The 24,491-nt window shown below is 38.9% G+C and overlaps 1 protein-coding gene across 1 annotated transcript; it reads left to right on the top strand.

Moving 5' to 3' along the window:
• Positions 1-4,422: 4,422 nt before the first annotated feature.
• Positions 4,423-7,750, top strand: LOC122100596 (interleukin-36 alpha-like). Its single transcript, XM_042670923.1, has 4 exons — positions 4,423-4,432; positions 4,523-4,636; positions 5,320-5,459; positions 7,538-7,750. The coding sequence occupies exons 1-4, from the start codon at positions 4,423-4,425 to the stop codon at positions 7,748-7,750; spliced, it is 477 nt and encodes a 158-aa protein (XP_042526857.1).
• Positions 7,751-24,491: the final 16,741 nt, after the last annotated feature.

Raw genomic sequence — 24,491 nt, 5'->3', positions numbered from 1 at the left:
GATTTCAATGATGTTTTCACATTGGTGCTCAGATGTGAGCAGAGCTGCTGTCATCTCATCTTGTAGGTAAAAGAAGCCATGACATCATGGCCACTGAACCCATAAGTAGATGGGATTAGTGGTGTTAGGGTATCCTTTGAAGCATTTGTTTGTGGTTTATGAAACCATGGAAGATCATTGGCCTGGGCCACATCGGATGAACCAATGCAACAGCAATACTCCTCTCTATATAACAGATCCTTACATTTGAGTAGCAGGAGCTCCAAGCCAATATGCACTGAACAACTTGATTCCTTTGTATGTTTAGCAACTGATTGTTGTAGGGGGACCAGGATTCCAGGCAAGGGGGTTTTGGATTCCAGCAGGAGTAAACTGTTTAGAATGATTAGAACCATTTAAACCGTGCTGGAGTATGATGGCTGCTGGACCTGAAGAAAGTTCCTGGTAACTCATGAACAACTGGGCCCAGGGACTGTAGAGGATGCAGTTTCTTCCTAGCACCAATGAAACCAATGACTGTATTTAGTAACTTGTGTTAATAAAACATTAATTTTTGTTGCTGAGACTTTTTTATTACTGTCTTTGAGTAGTTGTACAAAGGGATTTCAATTCAATGTGTCAGCTTATGAGTATAATGCATCTTGATCAATGTCACCACTTTTATAACTCTTGCCATTTTCCCCAACCTCACTTATCCTTTCAGTCTTCCTAGTTCCATTTTCACACACACACACACACACACACACACACACACACACACACACACACACACACACACATATATACATAAAATATTATGACTGCATTCTTCCACTATTCCTCTCTTCATTCTTCTGCCCATCACTTTCTTTGATTTCACCCCCTTCCACTAATACCACAAGATCCTCTTACAAAGGTTTTAACCAAAATAGTGCATATCTATGACCAAAAGCAATATTCTCCCACCCCAATCCTATATTTTCATGAGGCATTGTCTCTAGTTTTACCTTTTCTAGTTTCCTCCATGAATTGAGGTATATGCTCTGCTTCTAGTTGACAGATTATTAATTTTACATATTGTGTTTTCTATCAACAGATGTCATTTACATCTTCATTGAATTAAAATAATAGACTCTTTTTTCTTTTTTCTTCAAATTTACAACAAGCAGTAAATCCAAGCAAAGTTGTACTTACAGACAATGAGATTACTCTTAGGAGATTAGGCAATGTGCTAGGATGATGCTTTTGCATTTTTTTCATAGTTTGATAATTTTTATTAATAATATCAGTTCTTTGAGCCTTTTCAGGAGAGAAAGGTGAATAGAGTGGTTATGACTCTGGTAGTATTTAATACCAGAACTAGAAATCATGACACTCATGGTTTTTGGTTTTTAAATTCAGTTGAAGCTGGGATATTATGAAATAGGATGCAAGAAATCAGCAGCAATCATTCCTGAACAAATTGTCCTGGAGAAATCTGAGACACTTCATGTCAAAGGCCAGAGGTCTCTTAGTTTTCCAGTGTATCAACAGACAGCCTGGAATACCTCTGGCTACCTAGGCATTATAGAATTATGTAAAGGCTGAAATTGACTTATTGCATACTTCGAATCAACATCAGAATCAGCTGGGTTGGTCACTAAACCCCAGAGATTATACCTCATAAATTCAAACACCTTCTTCTAGAAAGTGCAATTTATTAGGTTTAAGGTGGGGCTTAAGACTCAAGTTTTTGTGAAGGACTTGTTTGGAAGGGTTGGGGGAAAATGGTGAAAGGGGTGATATTGATCAAGATGTATTTACTTAGAAACTGATTTGTTGAATGGTGATTCCTTTATAATAAATATCATAAAATATAATTTTTACACATAGTAAAACTCCACCAAGTTTTCTTACCATTGTGACTTGTCCAGAAATTCTTATTCTGTGATTAAAGTCAAGGGTCCTAAGTGAAGAGTCCCTACATCTGAAGAGAAACTTCACAAACCTTTACCTGCATCTGATGACACATTGAGATACCAGGAGGCAAAATTAGTTATATAATTTTCCACCACTTTGAAATCTCCCTGTATGATATAAAACTAGAAAACAAATGTATATGGTTTCTAAGGTGTGAAGTAGACAGACACACACCACCTATCAGGGCAGGGCTGGAATTTCAGTGGACAGTCACCTGCCTTCCCTTCTCTTCGTATAAGATAGCTTCTTGAAATGGGTTTTCTTTCCTTTTCTTTTCTTTCTTTCTTTTTTTTTTTTTTTTGGTTCCAGTGTGGGGCCTGAACTCGGGGCCTGAACTCAGGGCCTGGGCACTGTCCCTGAGCTCTTCAGCTCAAGGCTAGTGCTCTACCACTTGAGCCACTACTTCCAGCTTTTTTCTTTTTGCTTATGTGGTGCTGAGGAATCGAACCCAGGGCCTCATGCATGCAAAGCAAGCGCTCTACCCCTGAGCCACCTTCCCAGCCCCTTGAAATGGGTTTTCATAGTTAGTTATGGAAATCTGCTCTGATTTAGTAACTCAATGATGCTTCCCTGGCATGTCCCACTGACTACCCCCCACTCCCACCTCAAGGGACTTTGTTGAAATTCCCTAGCCTATGCACTAGCCCACACTGGTAGTGTAACTGTGAAATCCCACTTACTACCTCCACCCCTCAGGTGTCTTGTACCTGTTTTACATGCAGGCTAAACCTGGCTCCAGGAACCAGGCCCTTTCAGGCCATTACCATGAACTCTCAAAGCACGTCCACAAACTCTCAAGGCATGTTCCAAAATTCCTTGCAATTCTCCAGCTACATACAACCTCTCTACCCTTGCCCCTAACACATGCCTTGTGTCTCCTGATTTTCCTCAGGTCACCATGGCATCTCTCTTCAACTTTCTATTAAATTTTATCCGGTCTGATGAGGTTGTTTATTGCTCTTTCTTTATTCTAATACCTTCATGACTCACTTCCAAGTACCAGGCTCAGCCTAAGCCATGACCTCTTTCTTTTTTTGCTGGTGTAAGTACATTACTGAACATGGGTGTGTGCCACAAACACGGAGCATAGAGCTGTTTTAATGCCCCCTGGGTTTCAGATCTTGATTCTATAAATCTAGGGTAGGGTTTGAGATTCTTCAATTCTGCCAAGCTGTCAGATAATTCCAACACATCATCTGTAGACCACACTTCGAGTGTTAAGGATGTACATATTTATGAAAGTTGCAAAACTTTTGAACACTGGTCTCTGATCTTAGTTTTGGTTGTCCCTAAGATAGATGCCAAGGAAAGAGAGTTCATTCAGAAGATGACCCCATAAAAGTCAAGTAGAGACAAAGCTACTATCACATAGGCCTCTAGTAGGTTTGAGCCCACTAGGGGCCCTCTGAGAAGGCTTAGTATTATTCTACCAAAGGACATGTTGGCTGGGATATTTATCTACCAGTATCCGTTGGAAGTAGATATCCCGGAGATACAAACCCTGGAGTGTAAAGCTCACAGGCTCGGATCTGGTTCAGAGTCTGGGCTGAAGGTTGGCATCAAAAGCATTATCTCTGTTCCCTTCAGTGGAAGACCTAATGACAGGCACTGAGGCATGTGGAAGCCACTGTAGTAGGGTAATGACTTATGTTATCTGTGGGGGACAAGGTATCTAAGAGTTGCCTTGCTCTGTGTAAGGCTCTTTTGGTAAAGAAGCAACATTTGTGACATTTGTGCTGGCTCTGAGAAGCATACCCAGGGTGACTTTTCCTGATCTGAGATTGACAGAGGATGTGGTAACTGCAGCCTACATAGGAGTGGTTAGAATTTATCTAGGTCTTAGGAGACTGGTTCCCTCCTCGTTCAACCTTGTACCTGCTAGGGGATCTCACTGTTAGAGACAACATTCCAGTGTATCATTTTACATCATTAGAGTCCAGTCATCCACCCTGGGGAAGTCCCATAATGCTTCCCTCCTCAGTCAGTTTGTGACTCCATTTCCTCATTGTTTCTATTAAAGGGTTACCATGCCCTCCTGTTTCAAGGTGCTTGGATAAGTCACAACGAAGCTGAATTGACATTTATTCAAATAAATCCTCAGTGAGTCTTCTGATATAAGGAACCAGCAATTGACCAGGATACAGGCAGTTCTGGCTTCAACCAAGTAGAACTTACTTCCTTCTCATCATTAATAAAAGGCATGGGGCATTGTACTCTCTAACCTTTCAGGGCTCTAGTTCTTGCCCTTCACAGGAGTCACAGGTGCTAATGTTTCTCTGGGCAAAAGGCTGATCCAAGAAGGTGAGGGAGCCCTGTGAAATCTGAGGATATAGGACCTAGCTGAGATAATTACCAACAGAGTTCACTAAATCTGAACCCGGATCAAGCTGTGTTAGTTTGGGCCTGACTTATTTCTTATTTCTTCTGAGGCCAATCTACACATAAACAACCTCATTGTTTGGCAGTTGAAACACCACTGACATAATGGCTAAAAGTAAGGATGCTATGGGAGAGTGAATAATTGGGAAAGGGGACTATTCTGTACCCTTGTTCTTACATGGTTGCATTTTTACTTTCTCTACAGCGTTATCCATGCCAGTACCTTTGCAGAGGTACATTCAAGATCTTAGTAATCATGTGTGGACCCTTCAGGACCAGACTCTCATAGCAGTCCCGAGGAAAGAACATACAGTTCCAGGTGAGTGGCCAAGGTCCAAGGGAGGCAGCCACTTTGTCCAATGCCATTGTGTGTTCTTTCTCAGCCTTTCACTTCACAGTAGGTGTGTTTACTGGCTCTATTTGAATGGAAGAACATCATATGGGTGATAGTGGTCTTAGAGTTGTCTGTGATTAATGGAATAAACCAGGGAAGATATGTGAACTCCATGGAGACAGAAGGGTTAGCCAATGATAAATGTGAAAAGGAGTCAGGCAAATGTATGAAATCTATGGTAAAATTAGTTGTTGTTTTTTGTCGGTTGTGGGACTTGAACTCTGGGCTTAGGTGCTATCCCTCAGCTATTCAGCTCAAGGTGAGTGCTGTACTGCTTGAGCCACAGCACCACTTTTGATTTTCTAGTAGTTTATTTGAGATAAGAGTCTCATGCACTTTCCTAACTGGACTGGCTTTGAAATGTGATCCTCAGATCTCAGCCTCCTGAGTAGCTAGGATTATAGGCATGAGCCACCGGCACCCGGCTAAAATTAGTTTTTGAATCTATAAGAGAATGACTTTTCTAATGGAAAGAGTCTGGGCTAGATAGTGAGTGGCAAACTGACCCTTCCATAAAGATTGGTCCAATCTCTGTTGCCTTAAGTCTGAATCAGAGATGCTACCTGGACAAAGTTAACTGAAGGCCACTTTCTGCACTGTATTTCCAGTCATTGTTACCTTACTCCCATGCAAGTATCCTGATACTCTTAAGAGGGACAGGGGGAATCCTGTGTACCTGGGGCTGAAGGAGCCAAATTACTGCCTGTTCTGCACAAAGGTTGGGGAGCAGCCTGTGCTGCAACTGAAGGTGAGTACTGAGAGCAAGGGTCTGGTATTGCGTGGCTAGTGGGGAAGGGCCAGGTTATTCTACAGGGTGCTCACTTGATGGAAACTGACTTTAGGATATTTTTAAAGGCAACTTACTAATCATTCTTATGCTTCTTTAGTTTTGGTTCTCTGGTGGCTTCAGGTACTGTGAAAGAATAAGAAAATGTTTTATGGATGTTTTGAATCTCACTTGCTAAACCACTTATATTTTTACTATTTATGTTTTAAAATAGATTTTACTTTCTTTAGATAATTGTACAAAGGAGTTGCCATTCAACAGAGCAGTTCATGAATACAATGTTGTTTATTTTATGAAAGTAAGTAGGCAAGGAAGAAAACAGAGTTATACTTTTTTTTTTTGGTACCAGTAAGGGTATTGGACTCCTGGGCAGTGTCCCTCAACTTATTTGCTCAAGGCTAGCACTCTACCACTTTAGCCACAGCTCTACTTCTGGCTTTTTGCTCACTAATTGGAGATAAAAGCCTCATGGACTTTCTTGCCTGGTCTGGCTTTAAACCACAATCCTCAGATTTCAGCCTTCTGAGTAGCTAAGATTACAATCATGAATCCCTGGAGCCCAGCTTTCAAGAGCTATCATTCAGAGCTGGGAAGATGGCTCAGTAGTAGAGTGTTTGCCTCACTCGCAAGAGGCCCTTGGTTTGATTCCTCAGCACATAAACAGAAAAAGCTGGAAGAGGCGGTGTGGCTCAAGTGGTAGAGCACTAGCCTTGAGCTGAAGAGCTAAAGGACAGCATCGAGGCCCACAGTTCAAGTCTCACAACTGACCAAAAAAAAAAAAAAGAAAGAAAGAAAGAGAAGATTTTAATAAAGGCATTTACTTTGTGATAATTAACTTCTAAAAATATGTGTAGGTGTTTCTACTGAAATGATAATTCTTTTTTTTTGTCGGTCATGGGGCTTGAACTCTGGGCCCGGGTGCTGTCCCTGAGTTCTTCAGCTCAAGGCTAGAGCTCTACCACTTGAGCTATAGCCCAATTCTGGTTTTCTGGTAGTTTATTTAAGATAAGAGTCTCACGGACTTTCCTGTCAGGGCTGGCTTTGAACTGTGATCCTCAGATCTCAGCCTTGTGAGTAGCTAGGATTACAGGTGTGAGCCACCGGCACCCAGCCTTTTCTTTTATCTTTTTAAAAGCTCTCGCTGTCTCTGTCTGTCTGTCTCCCTTTTAGGCAGTGTCTCACTACATAACCCATGCTATCCTTGAATTCAATGTGTAACCCTGGCTTGCCTCAAACTTATGATCTTCCTGCTTCAGTCTCCCTTGGAATTACAAGCACTCACTACCATATCCTGTCATCTTAAAATGTCCAAATGACAAAACATAGTCACAATATTAAGTGAACAAAGAAATCTCTATTGCAAACATTTTTAACAATTGTGATTTTCCCATTGCTAAATTACTATAGATTATAATGAAATAATTAAACTAGTCCTCTGGGCATTCTAGGAAGACTCTCAACATTTGGTAAACAAGTATAGGCAGACACTATATTTGTTGGAAAGACATAAAATAATGGTTTTCACCTAGTGATAATTTGCTCATTTGTCAACATCTGGATCCTTTTGGTTATCACAACAAGAGACTATGGTATGCTACTTGTGTTTACCTGGTAGAAGACAGAAATGCTATTCAACATCCTCCAAAGCACAACAGAGAATTGTGAAACTGACAACAAAGAATTGTCCCATCCAAAATGTCAATAGTGCTATGATTGGAGAGATCTGACTAAAATGTTTACGTTTTATCAAAATTCATGGCAACTATTTTGTAAATATTCTTTGGGTTTCTCCTTTTGTAGGCAAGAGAAAGTAGCTAAACCAGTGCTTTGTCATTTCAGAAACTTTGGTGTCAGTATCTTCTCTCAGAGACTTACATTAAGAACACTAAGATATGTGGCTCATCTCCACCACCAGATGTATCCAGGCTTGCTTTAGAGAATGGGGAATGTGACTTTGGACAGGAATATTAGTAGGCAAGGGAATGTGGAACTATCCTGGCAGTAATGTTTTCCACTGGGATCTCCTTTTCATCCTCTAGGAAGGGACCATAATGGAGCTGTACAACCAAACAGAGCCTGTGAAGCCCTTTCTTTTCTACCACAGTGAGAGTGCCAGGACCTCAGCCTTTGAGTCTGTGGCCTTCCCTGGCTGGTTCATTGGCATTTGCTCCAAAGGGGGCTGTCCACTCTTTATGACCCAAGAACTGGGGCAGACCTACATTACTGACTTTGAATTGACTGCAGTGTATTAAGGTCAGTCTGATGTTGGGGAATGCTTCCCATGAAGAGAATCCTGCCTTTTCTTCCTCCATTTTAGTTCTTGAAGTCTGGATGACATGGTCATTCAAATCCACCCAACAAGAAGAGGCAGAATTGTCACAATCGTGCCCAATTTTCAAGAACAGAAACCAGGTTAAAAGGGAAATACAGTAAAATCTTAGCTAGATCAGGAAGAGAGAATCTGTTGTTGAATTCTCAACTCAAGGATGACTTGCCCTCCCCCTGCTCCCAATAAGGCATCACTTGAGAATGAGGATGATAACTGCCTCATTTTATGTCCAGATCTCTGGATTTTCAGATACATTGCTCTGTGGTGTTGTATCAAGACCCTTTGAAACCTAACTACTAAAAGAAACACAGAAGTTCCAACAAAAAGGAGAGACCAAAAAGGCAACTGAGTCCTGCTTCCCTAGGTTTGACTTCTCTTTCAGTAAAGTTTGTATTCTTTAGCTGGTTGGATGAAGAACTGTTGATACCTTATTGTTTATAATGCTTTCATCTAAAGTGTTAGCACTGTGTCTCCACAGGAGTGAGTTTTTTGGAATATTTTTTCTCCTCTCATTGTCACTTTTATTACTGTAGTAAGAAATTATGGTCATGATATTGATTTCTTGCTTTTATAAGAAAATTTACAGTTTATAAAATAGTCTTACATAAAGTCTTTTACTCCTGAAAGGAATCAGCAAATTCACTGGGAAAACATTGGAGCAGGGGTGGAGGAGGGAAGTAAGGAGAGACAAACAGGATGCCATTAATAGGAAGTCTAGTCCATATTTCAGTGCATAGGAACACAGGACAGGAACACAGACATCTCAAAAATCCCTTTGCTACAACTAGCCAGGGTTTGTGTGAACCCCCTGTGAGGTTTTTCCCATGAAAAAGGTTATTTATTTTGAAGGGTTGTCCTTTTCCCAATCTTTCTTAACAACGTTTGTTCATATATTATATCAATTAATATTAATAATTTGTATAGTCCTGTTATGACTTTGCATATTTTAGTCATATTTTTACTTGTCCCTCTGTTTTGGAAAAATAGAGATATTGTTTTCTGAAGCATACCAATAATTTCCAGGGACCCTCTGCTGACATCTCTGCTTTCTGCCCTTAGGTAACCTGTTTGATAAGATATTTTTCTTGATGACAACACAACACTCCCTGATGCTATTTTTCCCATAGTTCCTATAAAAACGTAGGCTTTCCAGAGTGGTTGAACATGTTTACATCCCTTTTGGCCACATCCCTGCCAGCATCTGTTATTATTTGTATAGAGGTTCCTTAAACGACTAAATATAGAGTTTCCCTATGACCCAGCAATCCCACTCCTGGGCATTTACTCAAATGATCACAAACAAGGCCACACTAAAGCTACCAGCACCACCATGCTCATTGCAGCATTATTTACCATAACTAAGATATGGAATCAATCCAGATGCCCCTTAGTAGATGAATGGATCAAGAAAATGTCGTATATATCCACAATAGAATTCTATGCTCCCATCAGAAAGAATGACACAGCTTCATTCAAAAAGAAATAGAAAGACTTGGGAAAAAAAATCATATTAAGTGAAGTAAGCCAGACCCAAAGAAACATAGGCTCCATGGTTTCCCTCATTTGAAATAATTAGTTTAGGATAGTCCTAGCAAAGGATTACAATAGCCCAATAGCTATGTATATATGACCATATAAAATGATGATAATCTAAATGAACTCCATGTTATGGAAAAAAGAGGGTTTTTTGTTGTCATTTTCTCTTTCTTTCTTTTTTAGTGTACTGTTTGCAAGTTATTGTTCTTGTCTAGCATAATTTTCCTTTTTAGTTTATTCCCTGTGGTCACTGTTTCTGATTTTGGTATTCTTTGTCTTGTATATAAGTTTATCTGATTGGAGGAAGGGAAAGGAAAACACAGAACCGGTGGGACAAAAGGTGAATCAATGCAACAGCGATACTCACTGGACACTATGTTGGAAATGAACTTTACAACTTGGGAGGCAGGTTTGGGAGAGAAGGAAAGGAGGAGAAAATGAGGGAGGGGGTAACACTGTTCAAAAAGAAATTTACTCATTACCTTACTTATGTAATTGTAACCCCTCTGAACATTACCTTTACAATAAAATTAATTCTTTTCTTTAAAGTTGACTTGTTTCTCCCCTGTCTTTCTCTGTGTAAATGAGTTCCCTAGAGCTGTTGAGTGACCACTGCATTTAAAGGAAGGATAGAGCCTCTGTTAACAATTGCCCTGCATTGATGGGCATTAACTGAGGTGCTCTTGGACCAGATGGGGTAGATGGCTACCAAACAAAGAGCTATGAATACACCTAACACTTCTGACACTACCTGGACTTTTTCTAGCAGAAGGAGCTCAACCCCTTTAATAATTTGTGTTGTTTCCTTTGATTTTTATTTTTAATAAATGTCTACAACTTACAGCATTTTCTCTTAGTATTTATTGGGACATGTACTACAATATTTTACTATAGTAAAAAACATATGAAACATGAAATACATATGAAAAATGTATGAAACATACATATGAAACATATCTGCTTAATAAATTGAATAAATATGAAAAAATAAAAATTGAAATAAATAATTTGAATAATAAATTGAAATAAATATGAAAAAATATGAAAAATATCTGCTTAATAAATTTAAAAAAAATTTTAAGTGTGCTTATTAATTTTACTAAACAAGTTTTAGCTGTTGAAAAGAAGCTTCTTGTTTCTATCCCCCGTACTACTCTACTCTGTTTCTATCACCTCAACTGGTTCTTAAGACATTGACCAAGATGTGTTGTACTCATAAACTGGTTTTTTAAATGGCAAAAAAAACTTGAACATTTCTCATGAAAAAAGAAGAAAGCATTGTATCAAAGTTGTGTTGTCTCTTTCTTTTGAGTACATAAAATAAATGTATATCTCACAATCCACAGCATCTTAGAGTTAATAAACATGATAATATAAAATATCTGTGGCTAATATTTTCCTTGTATATATCTTCATTCATTCCAATGCATTAAAACACTTTGAATTATTTTTCCTTACACTTATGCCAACATACAAGTAGCTGTGTATATGTGTGTAAACTTGATAATTTTTATCTTTTTATTGAAATTTAACCCATTTTCTTTTATTATGATCATTGGTAGAGGTATAGTTGACATCTTTTGTGTGTTTTTCAGCTTATTCCATTTTATTATCTATATCCAGAAATTTCAGTTTGACACATACTATTGCATTGTCCTATTCTACAGGCAAACATGTCCTCTTATGAGTTCACTACTATTAAATAGTGTTTTAATACATAATACTGACATATTAAATAGATATTTAGGGACATTTTGGTGATATTTGTTATTCATGGGAATTTGGATTGTTGAACCCAGACCCTTGCGCATAACAGGCAAAGGTGCTACCATTAAGCATCTCTAGCTCTTCACCAGGATTTTGAGTGGACCGAGAGTGCATCATTACTCTATTCACTATCAGAATCAGCACGGTTTCTTGAATGAATGAATCACTTGAATTTCTGCTTTGTGAGTTACCTATTCATTAAGTTTGCCCCTTCTGTTTTTTCTGTTACTTTCATATATCTTATCTTTTCTTGTTGATTTGTAGAAGCTCCTTGTAAGTCTTAACCTGTTATTGGTTTTAATCGTTACAACTATTTTCTTTTGACTGTTAACTTTGTTATGTGGCATCATCAACAAGAAGAGTCATTCTGTTTTCTGTCAAACTCATCATTTTGGAAAAGTTTATGGTTTGAACAATTGTGAATTTTTCATTTTCTTTTAAAAAATCTCTTTTTTCTATTTTCTGGAGTTCATTGCAATAAATATAATTTTGTATGATCAGATGCACATAGGCATTGTGCCTTTGTGTTCCTCTCCTAATAGTGTCTTCTTTTGGTCTCACTGTGTGTGAATGCCTAAACATTGGTATAATTTATTATATCCCAGTGTATTTTAGATCTAGCTTCCATGTATGAGAGAAAACACGTACTGTTTGTCTCTTGAGCTTGGCTTACCTCACTTAACATGATTTGTTCTAGGTCCATCCATTTCCTTCAAATGACATAATATTATTCTTTTAATGGCTATGTAAAATTCCATTGTGTATAGGTACCACCATTTTTGGGTCCACTCATTTTTTGAATGATTTTTTTTCATTTTTAAAACATTAAGCTTTATATGCTGAACCTTAGTTTTTGTATTTTTCAAATCTTCATTCTGGATGTAGTGTTTTCACGTAGAATGCTTCTTGCAGAGTGTTTTTAGGGATAATGTTTCAGAAGGACAAATCTCCAGAGAGTAAGAGTTGCTCTGAAGACTTTACATTTCTTGTGCTTATTGTCCTGGGAAGTGACTTTTGAGGGCTTGGTAAACTGAAAAGAGAACAGAGTAGTCATAACTAAAGGAAGCTTTGATAAAATTGCAGATTGGAAGTGAAAAAGAGATTCTGTTAATAAAGTCCGGATGAACTAGAGTATCCAAGGGCCAAAGCAGATGAGTGTTTAGACTGAATCGATTCTTAAGAGAGTGAGGGAGAGAGCTAGTGTGAGAGCATGAGCGCACATGAGAGAGACAGAATGGCACTAAAGCAGCAGATACTGATGTTTGCTGAGTGGATAATTGAGCTCAGTATGTTCTGCCTTTTAACTACAACATCCACTTTTAAATCTATAAGCATTTTTTTGAGACCAGGGCAGTTGGCCATGCATTCAACCAACCCCAACCCAAACCCCAACCCCAACCATTCTGAATAAGACTAGTGGAACTCTGGCTGAATGCACATATCTAGACAGCAGCAGCATTAGCTTTTCACTCACAGCTGTGGAATGTAAACTCCTTACACACACACACACACACACACATACACAGAGACACCGACAGACAGACACACACAAACACACACATACACACAGCCCAACTGAATCCCTTTCATTTCTAGGCACTATGACTTGAGAAAAAGGCTCTGGACCTGGGAGCCAGAGCTTAGCCTTAAAGAAGATGCTTCAGTTCCTGGAGTCCTGAAAGAAAAGCTTAACTCCATCATTAGAAACTGGGGTAGCTACACTGGTGGCCTGTCCTAGGCTCCAAAGTGCTAGTGCTTCAAGGGAATAGCTGCTTTCACCAGAACTGACCCCAGGGAGCAACTTCTAGGCACCCAACCTGGTAGATTCCCATAAAGTGTTTCTGTCAATTATTGATTGATTGATTGATTGATATTTACTATTCTGGGGATTACTCAACTACTTTCTTGACTACTTCTAATCAGTCTGTCCTGGGCTGTAGCAGTCATTTCCTCTCCCAAAGCTTCACCAGGAAGCAGCTTTCTGCTTCATCTTTACCTTTGGCCAAAGTTCAGAAGCTTTCTTTCAGCTGGTCACAGTACAACCATTATGTCCATAGGAAAATGGGGATTCCAGTTTACACTGGTGCCTGGGCCCATGAGCCCTGATGTTGCTGAGAGGCAGCTGGTTGCTGATTTCAAGCTTGGTGAAGCACCTTTGGTCTGGACATGGTCACAGATGATGGTCTTTTTCTGTGCTGGAATCAGGAGACAGCTCTTTCTGATTGAACTGAATTGGAGGATCATGGTCCTTGTTCCTCACAGCAGGGATAGGGCTTGGAAGGACTGGGATAGGACTGCATTTGGTCATATAGGCAGAAGACCTATGTAAGGCTGCAATAACAAGGCACAGATAAAGCCAGCTTCAACAGGAAACAATGTTTCTTCATCCTAGGATATGCCAAAGCTGTGTCACAGCAACCTTGCCCCACCCCCGCCCCACCCCCCTTTTCTGGAATGATTACAACTTTTTTTAGTCACTAAGAGATATGGTGTGTGTGTGTGTGTGTGTGTGTGTGTGTGTGTGCGTGTGTGTGTTGTGTGTGCCAGTTCTGAAACCTGAACTCAGGGCCTAGGTGCTGTCCCTTAACTTTTTTTTTTTTTTTTTGGTCTGGTCGTGGGGCCTGAACTCTGGGCCTGGGCGCTGTCCTTCAGCTCTTCAGCTCAAGGCTAGCGCTCTACCACTTGAGCCATAGCGCCACTTCCAGCTTTTTTTTCTTTTTGCTTATGTGGTGCTAAGGAATAGAACCCAGGGCCTCATGCCTGCAAGGCAAGTGCTCTACCACTGAGCCACCTTCCCAGCCCCTGTCCCTTAACTTTTTTGCTCAAGGCTGGTACTCTACCAATCGAGCCACAGATCAAACTTTCAGCTTTTTGGTAAAGCTCTTGGGCTGCTTTGAACCTCGGTCCTCAGATCTCAGCCTTCCAATTAGCTATGATTACAGGTGTGAACCACTGGTACCTGGTGTTATTTACTAAGAAATTTTATTCCTTCAAATTTTAGACAGTCCAAAATTGTAGTGTTTGAATTATAGCAGCCAGAATTTTCATTTCATTTTGACACAGAGACAAAGGATTTTCCATTTCAGCCTGGACACAGATAAATGGTTTCCAGATACTTTCAGGTGATAAGGATCCTGGATCCACTTCTCTGGCCCAATGCAGACTTTTTTTCACATAGCATTTTTTTTACTTTCATCTCATCCAAACATTGCTTCACTTCAGTTCCACCAAATGCTACCTTTCCCTGCAATTCTCTTATGACTCTAAGAAGCAGAAAACAGCTTCCTGTCATGGGATGGGCCATCATTCCTGGTGGATAGTCTCCCTTATTGCAGCAAGGCAATAAAAGTCTTTGTTGGACTAGGGGGATGTGGCGGTGGTTTTAAGCTGATGATAGGATAATGTGCAATCTGGCACAGGATTTTCACAACTGTGCCTTGATGGCAGATTCCAGTGTACATCATGATATATTTTATTCTCTATTTTACCCCAATTTTTGTTAGTGAATATTAGTTTACAAAAGGGTTTTATTGTGATGTTTCCATACAAGAACATAATATACCCCAGTCAAACTCAAACCCCCTATTGCTCCCCCTTATTGTCCACCCCTCTTCTTAGAATAATTTAATAGGTTTCATTGTTCTATTTTCTTATAAATATTAGACTTTGACCATGATCACCCCTACCCCAACACTCTTGCCTTTTGCCATCCCATCTGCTGCTGGTACCCAAACATAAGCAAAGTATGTTCTGCATTCTTGTCATTTTTAAGTACTAGATTTTGCATATGAGAGAGAACATGTGATATTTGACTTTCACAGTCTGTATGTCTTCATTCAACATGATGATCTCTAGTTCCATACATTTTCCTATAAATGCCATAAAATTTCACTCATTATGTCTGAATAACGTTTGGTAATAGATACATACTCCATTTTGGTTATTCATTCACTAGTTGACAGGTACTTAAATAGGTGGCTACAGAGCATGTTGCTGTCTCCCTTACAGGACTATTATGCCCTTTGTGTCTAGTTGTTATTTCAAGCTGATCCCAACTATTGGCCTGCCTGAAGTGAAGACCATCCATTAATATGATACGAATAATGTTAGAAGTTGATCAAGAATTGTGTTTTTTGCCATGCTAATTGTTAGAGTGTGAGGGAATGGGTCATAGATGACATTCTTCTTCCCTACTTGGGTTATGTATCAATTTCTGTTTATTGATGAATTCACTACTGATAAAGCTGCTACTAAAGAGCATGAATTCTTTTTTGCTAGGGATGTGTAGAATTAGACCATGAACATGGTAATGAACCCAGTTACCAGAGTCTCTGCAGTGCCTTAGGGATGCCACTGTTGCTCTTGTAACAGTGGGAATCATGAAAGAGCGGAGCAGAATGAATGCTTCAGTTGGTTTACATCTGAAGTAGGCAACTAGAGTGTCATATACTGTGGCACTTTTGAGAGTGGAAGTAATGGGAGAGTAATATACTTGGACGATAGGTGTGCACAATAATGTCTGGCCTGGCCTCCACTTGGGCATTGTGAGACAGAGAAAGTAAAGCAAGCAACTGTATAATGGAAGGGCACATCAAGAATGAAGAAAGTTATTCTCTCTCCGGTGATTTGTGTCAGAGAAGAAGGGGAGATTAAAGATAGTCATGATAGTTGCCTCACAAAGCTAAAAGGCTTATATAAAAAGGGAGCCCCATTGTTCTTTGTGACATCCAGGCTTCGGAGAAAGGAGGAGGATTTTACTTGGGTAAAGTTATTTGTGTGAGTCAGCTTTCCATTATGATAGCAAATCCTAGAGATAATCAACTTTTACTTGGGGACTCATAGTAAGGCTACAACACAAAGAAGCAAACCTGGTCCACCATGCAGGGTGTAACTCATCTCCTACCCAGGAAGCAAAAAAAGAGAAGAGGAGAAGCTATCCTCTTTAGAAGCATGTCTTCTATTATGGTTTGATTCTAAAATGTCCCCCAAAGGTTTATGTGTTAAAATCTTGATCCACAGTGAAGCAGTTCTCAGAGGTGGGTGTTTTGGAAGGTGAGTGGACCAAGGGGCTCTGATCTTGTTGATAGATTAGTCTGTTGATGAATTCACGATGTGATGTCATTAGTAAGAGATGTGGAACTTTTAGAAGGTAAGGGCCTATTTGAAGAAATTAGATCACTGTGGTGTGCCTTGGAAGCATATATATTGTCTAAAGCCCCTTCTCATTTCTTATGCTTCCTGGCACTTTTCACCATGAGATTCAGAGTACAGGCTCAGAAATAATGGATTTAACTGGTCCTGGACTGACATGTCTGAGATTGAGAACTACAATTCATCTCTCCTCCTTTTTAAGTTGTTTATCACACATGTTGAATAGGAAAGTTGGTTAACACAGCTCCCCATTGTTATACAGGAATTTGATCAGTGATATACAGAGAAGCCATACTTTAAGAGGTGCATTTAGGAGTCTTTAATAAAATACTGGCATCAGCACAACTATGTTTATTGCAGCATTATTTACCATAGCTAAGATATGGAACCAACCCAGATGCCCCTCAGTAGATGAATGGATCAAGAAAATGTGGTATATATACACAATGGAATTCTATGCCTCCATCAGAAAGAATGACATTGCCCCATTTGTTAGGAAATGGAAAAACTTGGAAAAAATTATATTAAGTGAAGTAAGCCAGGCCCAAAGAAACGTAGGTCCCATGGTTTCCCTTATTTGTAATATCTAGTATATGTATGAGTCAAGCGGAAAAGGTCAGATAATGTGATGTCAGGAAAATGAACCCTTAGATGTGTATTTTAATGTTTTTTTTTCTTTCATGCATGTGTTTCTAACACATTTATAAGATTATCTCTTTGTTGCTTTGTATGTCCCTCCCCCACAGTATAACCCCTGCTTTCACTATATTTGATGTCAGTATAACTTGTGGAGGAGATGGGGAAAAACCAGTTGTTTAAGGATACAGGTGGACCTGTTGCAACAATGAGAAGTACAAGTTGTCATGTCCAAAACGAGCTTTACAACGTTGGTGCAGGGGGGGGGGGGGAAGGAGAAGGATTGGGATTGGGGGGAGAGAGGGGAGGCTGGGAAGGGATGTGAAGGGTAAACAAAGGAGGAGGCTGCAATGCTTGGTAAGAAATGTACGCATTATCCTGCCCATGTAACTGTAACTCCTCTGTACAGTATGTTCACAAATAAAATTAAATTAAATTTAAAAAAAATAAAATAAAATAAAATAAAATGCTGGCATCTACAAGCAGACTCATGCCCAAAAAACTTGCAGCAGTGAATGTAGCTAGCACAAAGCTTATATAGACCAAAACCATATACTTGTGAGGAATTAAACTTAACTAAAGTGTTTTATATAAATAAAGCTAGCCAAGTGAGGAACTAAATCTGACAAAAGTATTTTACATAAGTAAAATAAGTCAGGTAAGGAAAAATTATGGGCTAGAGCAAGAATTCCATGGAGTAAGACTTTTCTGGAGCTAAATAACATGACACATCTGCAATTAAAAGAATGACCTATTTCATCTCTAGAGTTTTTCAGAAAGTCTCCTTCTCTATTAAAATGCCAAGATGGCAGTGAAGACAAGATGTCATTACTTAGACCCAGTATCCATATTTTACAATGACCTGTAGACCACCTCTTTTTTTTTTTTTTTAATTTAATTTTATTTTATTTGAGAACATACTGTACAGAGGGGTTACAATTACATGGGCAGGATAATGCATACATTTCTTACCAAGCATTGCAGCCTCCTCCTTTGTTTACCCTTCACCTCCCTTCCCAGCCTCCCCCCTCCCTCCCACCGAATCATACCACCCCTCCCCCCCTCCCCCCCGACATTGTAAAGCTGGTTTTGACATGACATTTTGTACTTCTCATTGTTGCAACAGGTCCACCTGAATCCTTAAACGACTTGTTTGTCCCCATCTCCTCCACATGGTATACTGACATCAAATATAGTGAAAGCGGGGGTTACACTGTGGGGGAGGGACATACAAAGCAACAAAGAAATAATATTATAAATGCGTTAGAAACACATGCATGAAAGAAACAAAAACATTAAAATACATATTTGAGGTTTCGTTTTCCTAACATCACATTATTTGACTTTTTCCGCTTGACTCATACCTATACTAGATATTGCAAATAAGGGAAACCATGGGACCTATGTTTCTTTGGGCCTGGCTTACTTCACTTAATATAATTTTTTCCAAGCCTTTCCATTTCCTAACAAATGGGGAAATGTCATTCTTTCTGATGGAGGCATAGAATTCCATTGTGTATATATACCACATCTTCTTGATCCATTCATCTACTGAGGGGCATCTGGGTTGGTTCCATGTCTTAGCTATGGTAAATAATGCTGCAATAAACATAGTTGTGCTGGTAGCTTTAGTGTGGCCTTGTTTGTGATCATTTGGGTAAATGCCCAAAAGTGGGATTGCTGGGTCATTGGGGAGCTCTATGTGGAGTCTTTTGAGGAACCTCCATACTGCTTTCCAAAGTGGTTGAACAAGTTTACATTCCCACCAACAATGAAGTAAGGTTCCTTTCTGTCCACATCCCCTCCAGCATCTGTTGTTGTTAGAGTTCTTGATTTTTGCTGTTCTAACTGGAGTGAGGTGATATCTCAATGTTGTTTTGATTTGCATTTCTTTTATGGCTAGGGATGTTGAACATTTCTTCATGTGTCTATTGGCCATCCTTCTTTCTTCTTCAGAGAAGCTTCTCTTTAAGTCTTTCGGCCACTTACTTATTGGGCAGTTGTTTCTTTGAGGATTTGTTGTTGGGTGGTTTAATTTTTTGAGTTCCAAGTATATTTTAGATATGAGACCCTTGTCCGTTGTATGGCTAGTAAAGATCTTCTCCCAGTCCGTGGGCTTTCTATTGATCTTGCTAGCTATGTCATTTGCCCTGCAGAAGCTCTGCAACCTTATACAATCCCATTTGTCCAGCCTTTCTTTGATTTGTTGTGTTTCCGGGTCTTTATTCAGAAAATTTCGGCCTGTGCCAAGGAGACCCAGGGTTTCTCCTATTCCATCCTGTAATGTTTTCAGAGTGTCTGCTTTGAGTTCAAGGTCTTTGATCCATTTGGAGTTGATTCTGGTGCAGGGTGATATATAAGGATCTAGCTTTAGTTTTCTACATGTAGTTAACCAGTTTTGCCAGCACCATTTACTGAAGAGGCTGTCTGTCTTCCATTCTATTGTTTTAGCTCCCTTATCGAAGATTAGATGGCTATAGGTCTGTAGGTTCATTTCTGGGTTTTCAATTCTATTCCATTGGTCCTGAGGTCTGTTCTTATGCCAATACCAAGCTGTTTTGATTACTATGGCTTTATAGTAGAGTTTGAAATTTGCTACTGATATTCCTCCAGCAGTGTTCTTTCCGTTGAGGAGCGTTTTTGCTATTCGGGGTCTTTTATTGTTCCATATGAATTTTTGGATTGCCTCTTCTATTTCCTTGAAGAATGAGGGTGGAATTTTGATAGGTATTGCGTTGAATTTGTAGATAGCCTTGGGGAGTATTGCCATTTTCACGATGTTAATCTTTCCAATCCAGGAGCATGGGAGGTTTTGCCATTTTTTAAGTTCTGTGTTGATTTCCTTTTTCAAGATTTTAAAGTTTTCATCATAGAGGTCCTTCACTTCTTTAGTTAAGTTAATTCCTAGGTATTTTATTTTTTGTGGGGCTATTACATGTAGACCACCTCTTAAAGATTGCAGCACCCTGCAACAGTGCTGAGCTGGGGACTAAGGGAGACACTTGAGTTCCAAATTATAACAGGTGTTGTTAAGGAGGGTAGGATCCCTGGGGAAAAATTCCTTTTTTGGGGGGGGGGGCAGGGGGGGAGGGGCGGAATCCGGTCGTGGGGCCTGAACTATGGGCCTGTATGCTGTCCCTCAGCTCTTCAGCTCAAGGCTAGCACTCTACCACTTGAGCCACAGTACTACTTCCAGCTTTTTTCTTTTTCGCTTATGTGGTACTGAGGAATTGAACCCAGGGCCTCATGCATGCAAGGCAAGCGCTCTATCACTGAGCCACCTGTCCAGCCCTGAAAAATTCCTTTCTTAACAGTTTAAGCCAGGGACTGCTGGTGGCTCATGCCTGTAATCCTAGCTACTTAGGAGGCTGAGATCTGAGGATCACTGTTCAAAGTCAGCCCAGGCAGGAAACTCTGTGAGACTCATCTCCAATAAACCACACAGAAAACTAGAAGTGGCATTGTAATTCAAGTGGTAGAGCACTAGCCTTGAGTTGAAGAGCTCAGGGACAGCGCCCCGACCCAGAGTTCAAGTCCCATGAATGACAAAGAAAAAAATTAGTTTATAAATATCTAATTAGTTCATTAAACAAATATGTATTAAGGACAATTAAGGGAAATATAATGATCAACTAGACACATGATTCTTCCTTTCAATCAAGGACTTTGTATTGAGGTAATGGGGAGAATAAAGAAAGATAAAGGAAAATTAATTATGTGATTATCAACTGCATGGTAGAAAACATCAAAGACTAGAGAAAGAAAACACAAGAAGTAAAGAGATTATTTTTGACATAGGGGCCAGGAGATGACATATAAGGAAGTAACCTTAAGAAAACAGAAAACTAGCCATCATTTGCATTTTATTATTTCCCAAATTAGACTGGTTTATAATAGATGGTATACTAGATTTAATCAAACAATGATTGAAAATTGGTGGTCTTATAAGAAAAAGAAGAGAAACAGAGAGACACATGTGCAACTTTTCTTTTGCCATGAAACAGCCTGATCTTCCTGGAGACTCTGCTAACAATACAGCCATTGTCAGATATAAATCCCTGAGCCTCCAGATTTGTAGGTTAAATAAACCTTTTATCTTTAAAAAAAAAAAAGGATTTCTTCATGTGTCTATTGGCCATTCTTACTTCCTCTTCAATGAAGTCTCTCTTTAAGTCTTTAGCCCACTTTATTTATCGGGCAGTTGTTTCTTTGAGGATTTGTTGTTGGGGGATTTAATTTTTTGGATTCTAAGTATATTTTAGGTATGAGACCTTTGTCTGTTGTATGGCTAGTGAAGATCTTCTCCCAGTCTGTAGGCTTTCTATTGATCTTGCTTGCTTTGTCCTTTGCCATACAGAAGCTCTGCAGTTTCACGCAATCCCATTTGTTCAACCTTTCTTTGATTTGTTGTGTTTCTGGGTCTTTATTAAGAAAATTTTGGGGATGTGAAGGGTAAACAAAGGAGGAGGCTGCAATGCTTGATAAGAAATGTATGCATTATCCTGCCCATGTAATTGTAACTCCTCTGTACAGTATGTTCACAAAATAAAATAAAATAAAAAATTAAAAAAAAAAAAGAAAAAGAAAATTTTGGCCTGTGCCAAGGAGCCTTACAGTTTCTCCTATTCCTTCCTGTCATGTTTTCAGAGTGTCTGTTTTGATCCATTTGGTGTTGATTCTGTTGCAGGGTAATATATAAAGATTTAGCTTTAGTTTTCTACAAGTATTTAACCAATTTTGCCAGCACCATTTACTGAAGAGGCTGTCTTTTTTCCATTCTGTTTCTTGAGCTCTCTTATCAAAGATTAGATGGTAGGTCTGTTGGTTCATTTCTGGGTCTTCAGTTCTATTCCATTGATCCTCAGGTCTGTTCTTGTGCCAGTACCAAACTGTTTTGATTAGTATGTCTTTGTAGTAGAGTTTGAAATTTGGTATTGATATTCCTGCAGCACTGTTCTTTCTGCTAAGGATTGTTTTTGCTATTCAGGGTCTTTTATTGTTCCATATGAATTTTTGGGTTTTGGGTTGCTTCTTCTATTTCCTTGAAGAATGAGGTTGGAATATTGATAGATATCACATTCAATTTGTAGATAGCCTTTAGCAGTATTGCAATTTTCACGATATTAATCTTCCCATTCTAGGAGCATGGGGGTTTTTTCTGCTTCCTTAGTTCTACTTTAATTTCCTTTTTCAGGTTTTTAACGTTTTCATCATAGAGGTCCTTCACTTCTTTAGTTAACTCCTAGGTATTTTATTTTTTTGGGGGACTATTGCAAAAGGAGTTGCTTTCCTGATTTCATCCATGCTTTTCTCGTTATTGGCATACATAAAAGCCATTGATTTTTGAGGGTTAATTTTATACCCTGTTACTTTGCCAAAGTTTCAGATCAGCTTGAGTAACTTGTGAGTGGAGTCCATGGTGTTCTTTAAATACAAGATCATGTCATCTGCAAAGAAGGAGAGTTTTACTTTGTCTTTTCCTATTTGGATCTCCTTCATGTTTGCATCTTGTCTTATTGCTCTAGCTAGATAGGAAATGTACTCATTACCTTACTCATGTAACTCTAACCCCTCTGTACAGTATCTTAATAATAAAAAATATAAATACAGAAAAAAGAAAATTTTTAAAGTTCATAACTGCAGAACTAGGGCAGAAGATCATTCATTATTATTTTAGTGAGTTCATGGTGCTTTCTCTATTCGCAGGCTGTTCAGATATTTTCATGTGCATGAGACTAGCACACATAATGAAATAATGCTAATACTTCACAGGTTTCTATGTAATGTCTTGAATTAGTACTAATTATATCACTATTATTTATAAAATTCAAAAAAGCACCAAACTATGAATAAATGAAATTAGGTACAGAAATATGCCTGATATAGAATATGTAAAAGTTCAGGGAACTTGGCATGATAAAGGAACTGAAAGTTGGCATAACTAAATATAATTATGGAGTTACCTTAAAGAGTAGACAGTTAGTAGCAGGTCACAGATTATCTAGGCAAGCCTGTGAACTGTGGTAAATAATTTGCATTTGGTGGGAGAAAATGTTAAAAGGAGTGACATTGATCAAGAGGCACTGTATTCATAAACTGCTCTGTTGAGTGGCAACTCCTGTTTACAACTACTGAAAGAAAATAAAATAATTAAAAAAAGAATTTGCATTTCCTTCTAAGTACAAATGAAACATTGAGAAAGTCTAAACATTGGAATGACATAGTTATGAAGACATCCCTGGCTGCCATATGGAGACTGGATTTATTTGGTACAATTGTAGACTGAAGGCACCAACCAGGAGCTGATCTACAGCTCAGGTAAGCTATACTGGTATCTTGGCATAGGGTGGTTGGTGGCAGGTTAAAGAGAAATGAATGATTTGCGATGAATTTTGGTGGTAGTGTTTGCAAATTAACTTTTTGATGGAGTAAATGTAGAGATTAGGGAAAAGAATCATCAGAGATAATACCTAGTTTTCTGTCTTAAAAAGCCAAGAAGGGGAAGATTGGTTGTGGGACTAGATAGGTTGAGGAAAATTAAGGATTTGACTTATGACATCCTCTATTTGTAAACTCTGATACAGTACAAACTGTCAGGACGACAAAATATGAAGTTTAAAAGTGAGTTCTGGGACAAATAAATTTGTCATGTTAGATCTAAAATTTAAGGTTATAAAAGCAAATAAGGTTACTCAGAGAAATACTATAGAGAAGGGGACTCAAGGATGATTTCTAAACAACTTCTTCCTTTAGATATCACATGAGAAGCAACCAGTATACAAGAGAAAGCCAGTGAGGCTGGAAAAACCCCAAAGTAACTTGGTCTCCCAATCATTTGCTCTGAATGCTAAAGTATGAGAAGCACAAATGGCATTCAGTGTTGGCTGAGATGAGGAGGGCAGAGCAGCCACAGAGTAGGCAGCAAACAGAGATGCCCTGAATGATGCTTAGAATAAAGATTTGGGTGGAGATGTCAGAGCTCAGAGGTCAGACTGGAGCATGCTGAGCATATTAATAATCTGAGATAAATAAATTAGAATAACCATGACTAATACTGAATGACAACACACTAGGTCAGCAAAAATATTTCTTCTAATTTAAAAGCAAGTCTTGAGCAAGGAGGCATGAACACATCATTGGGAGTATAAATGGGCATAGTCATATCTGAGAATATATATCATCTGTCAAAAATAACACATTTATCTCCATGGTCTCATAATTCATTTTTCTATAGTAAGGAAATAATTGCATGTGTACAGTACTATATTAGTATATTACTGTCACATTGTTTGAAAAAACAAGAAATGAAGGCATGGTTGAACAATTGATATTTAATCCATTTTGCTGGATACACTATGAAAACTATAAAGAATTAGACAGAAACTGGGTACTAGTAGCTTATGTCTGCAATCCCAGCTTCATGAGAGGTGGAGACTGGGGAGACTCATAGTTTGAAGTCACCTGGGCACAAAGGTTCACAAAATCTTTTCTTAACCAAGAGCTGGGCCCAACGATAGGCATCTATTTTATCCTGTTATCATAGCTATGATGGGAAGCCTAATACAGGCAGATTA

The sequence above is a fragment of the Dipodomys spectabilis genome, unplaced genomic scaffold (genome assembly GCF_019054845.1).
Source record: "Dipodomys spectabilis isolate Male_0828 unplaced genomic scaffold, ASM1905484v1 ptg000588l, whole genome shotgun sequence".
NCBI classification, from domain to species: Eukaryota; Metazoa; Chordata; class Mammalia; order Rodentia; family Heteromyidae; genus Dipodomys; species Dipodomys spectabilis.
The sequence above is the reverse complement of the archived record's forward strand: the minus strand, read 5'-3'. Positions and strand labels throughout refer to the sequence as shown.

Excerpts from the sequence above, each read along its gene's own strand:
- LOC122100596 (XM_042670923.1), top strand. Across the intron at positions 4,637-5,319 it reads GAAAGAACATACAGTTCCAG|TCATTGTTACCTTACTCCCA; the intron begins GTGAGTGGCCAA and ends CTGTATTTCCAG. Across the intron at positions 5,460-7,537 it reads AGCCTGTGCTGCAACTGAAG|GAAGGGACCATAATGGAGCT; the intron begins GTGAGTACTGAG and ends TTCATCCTCTAG.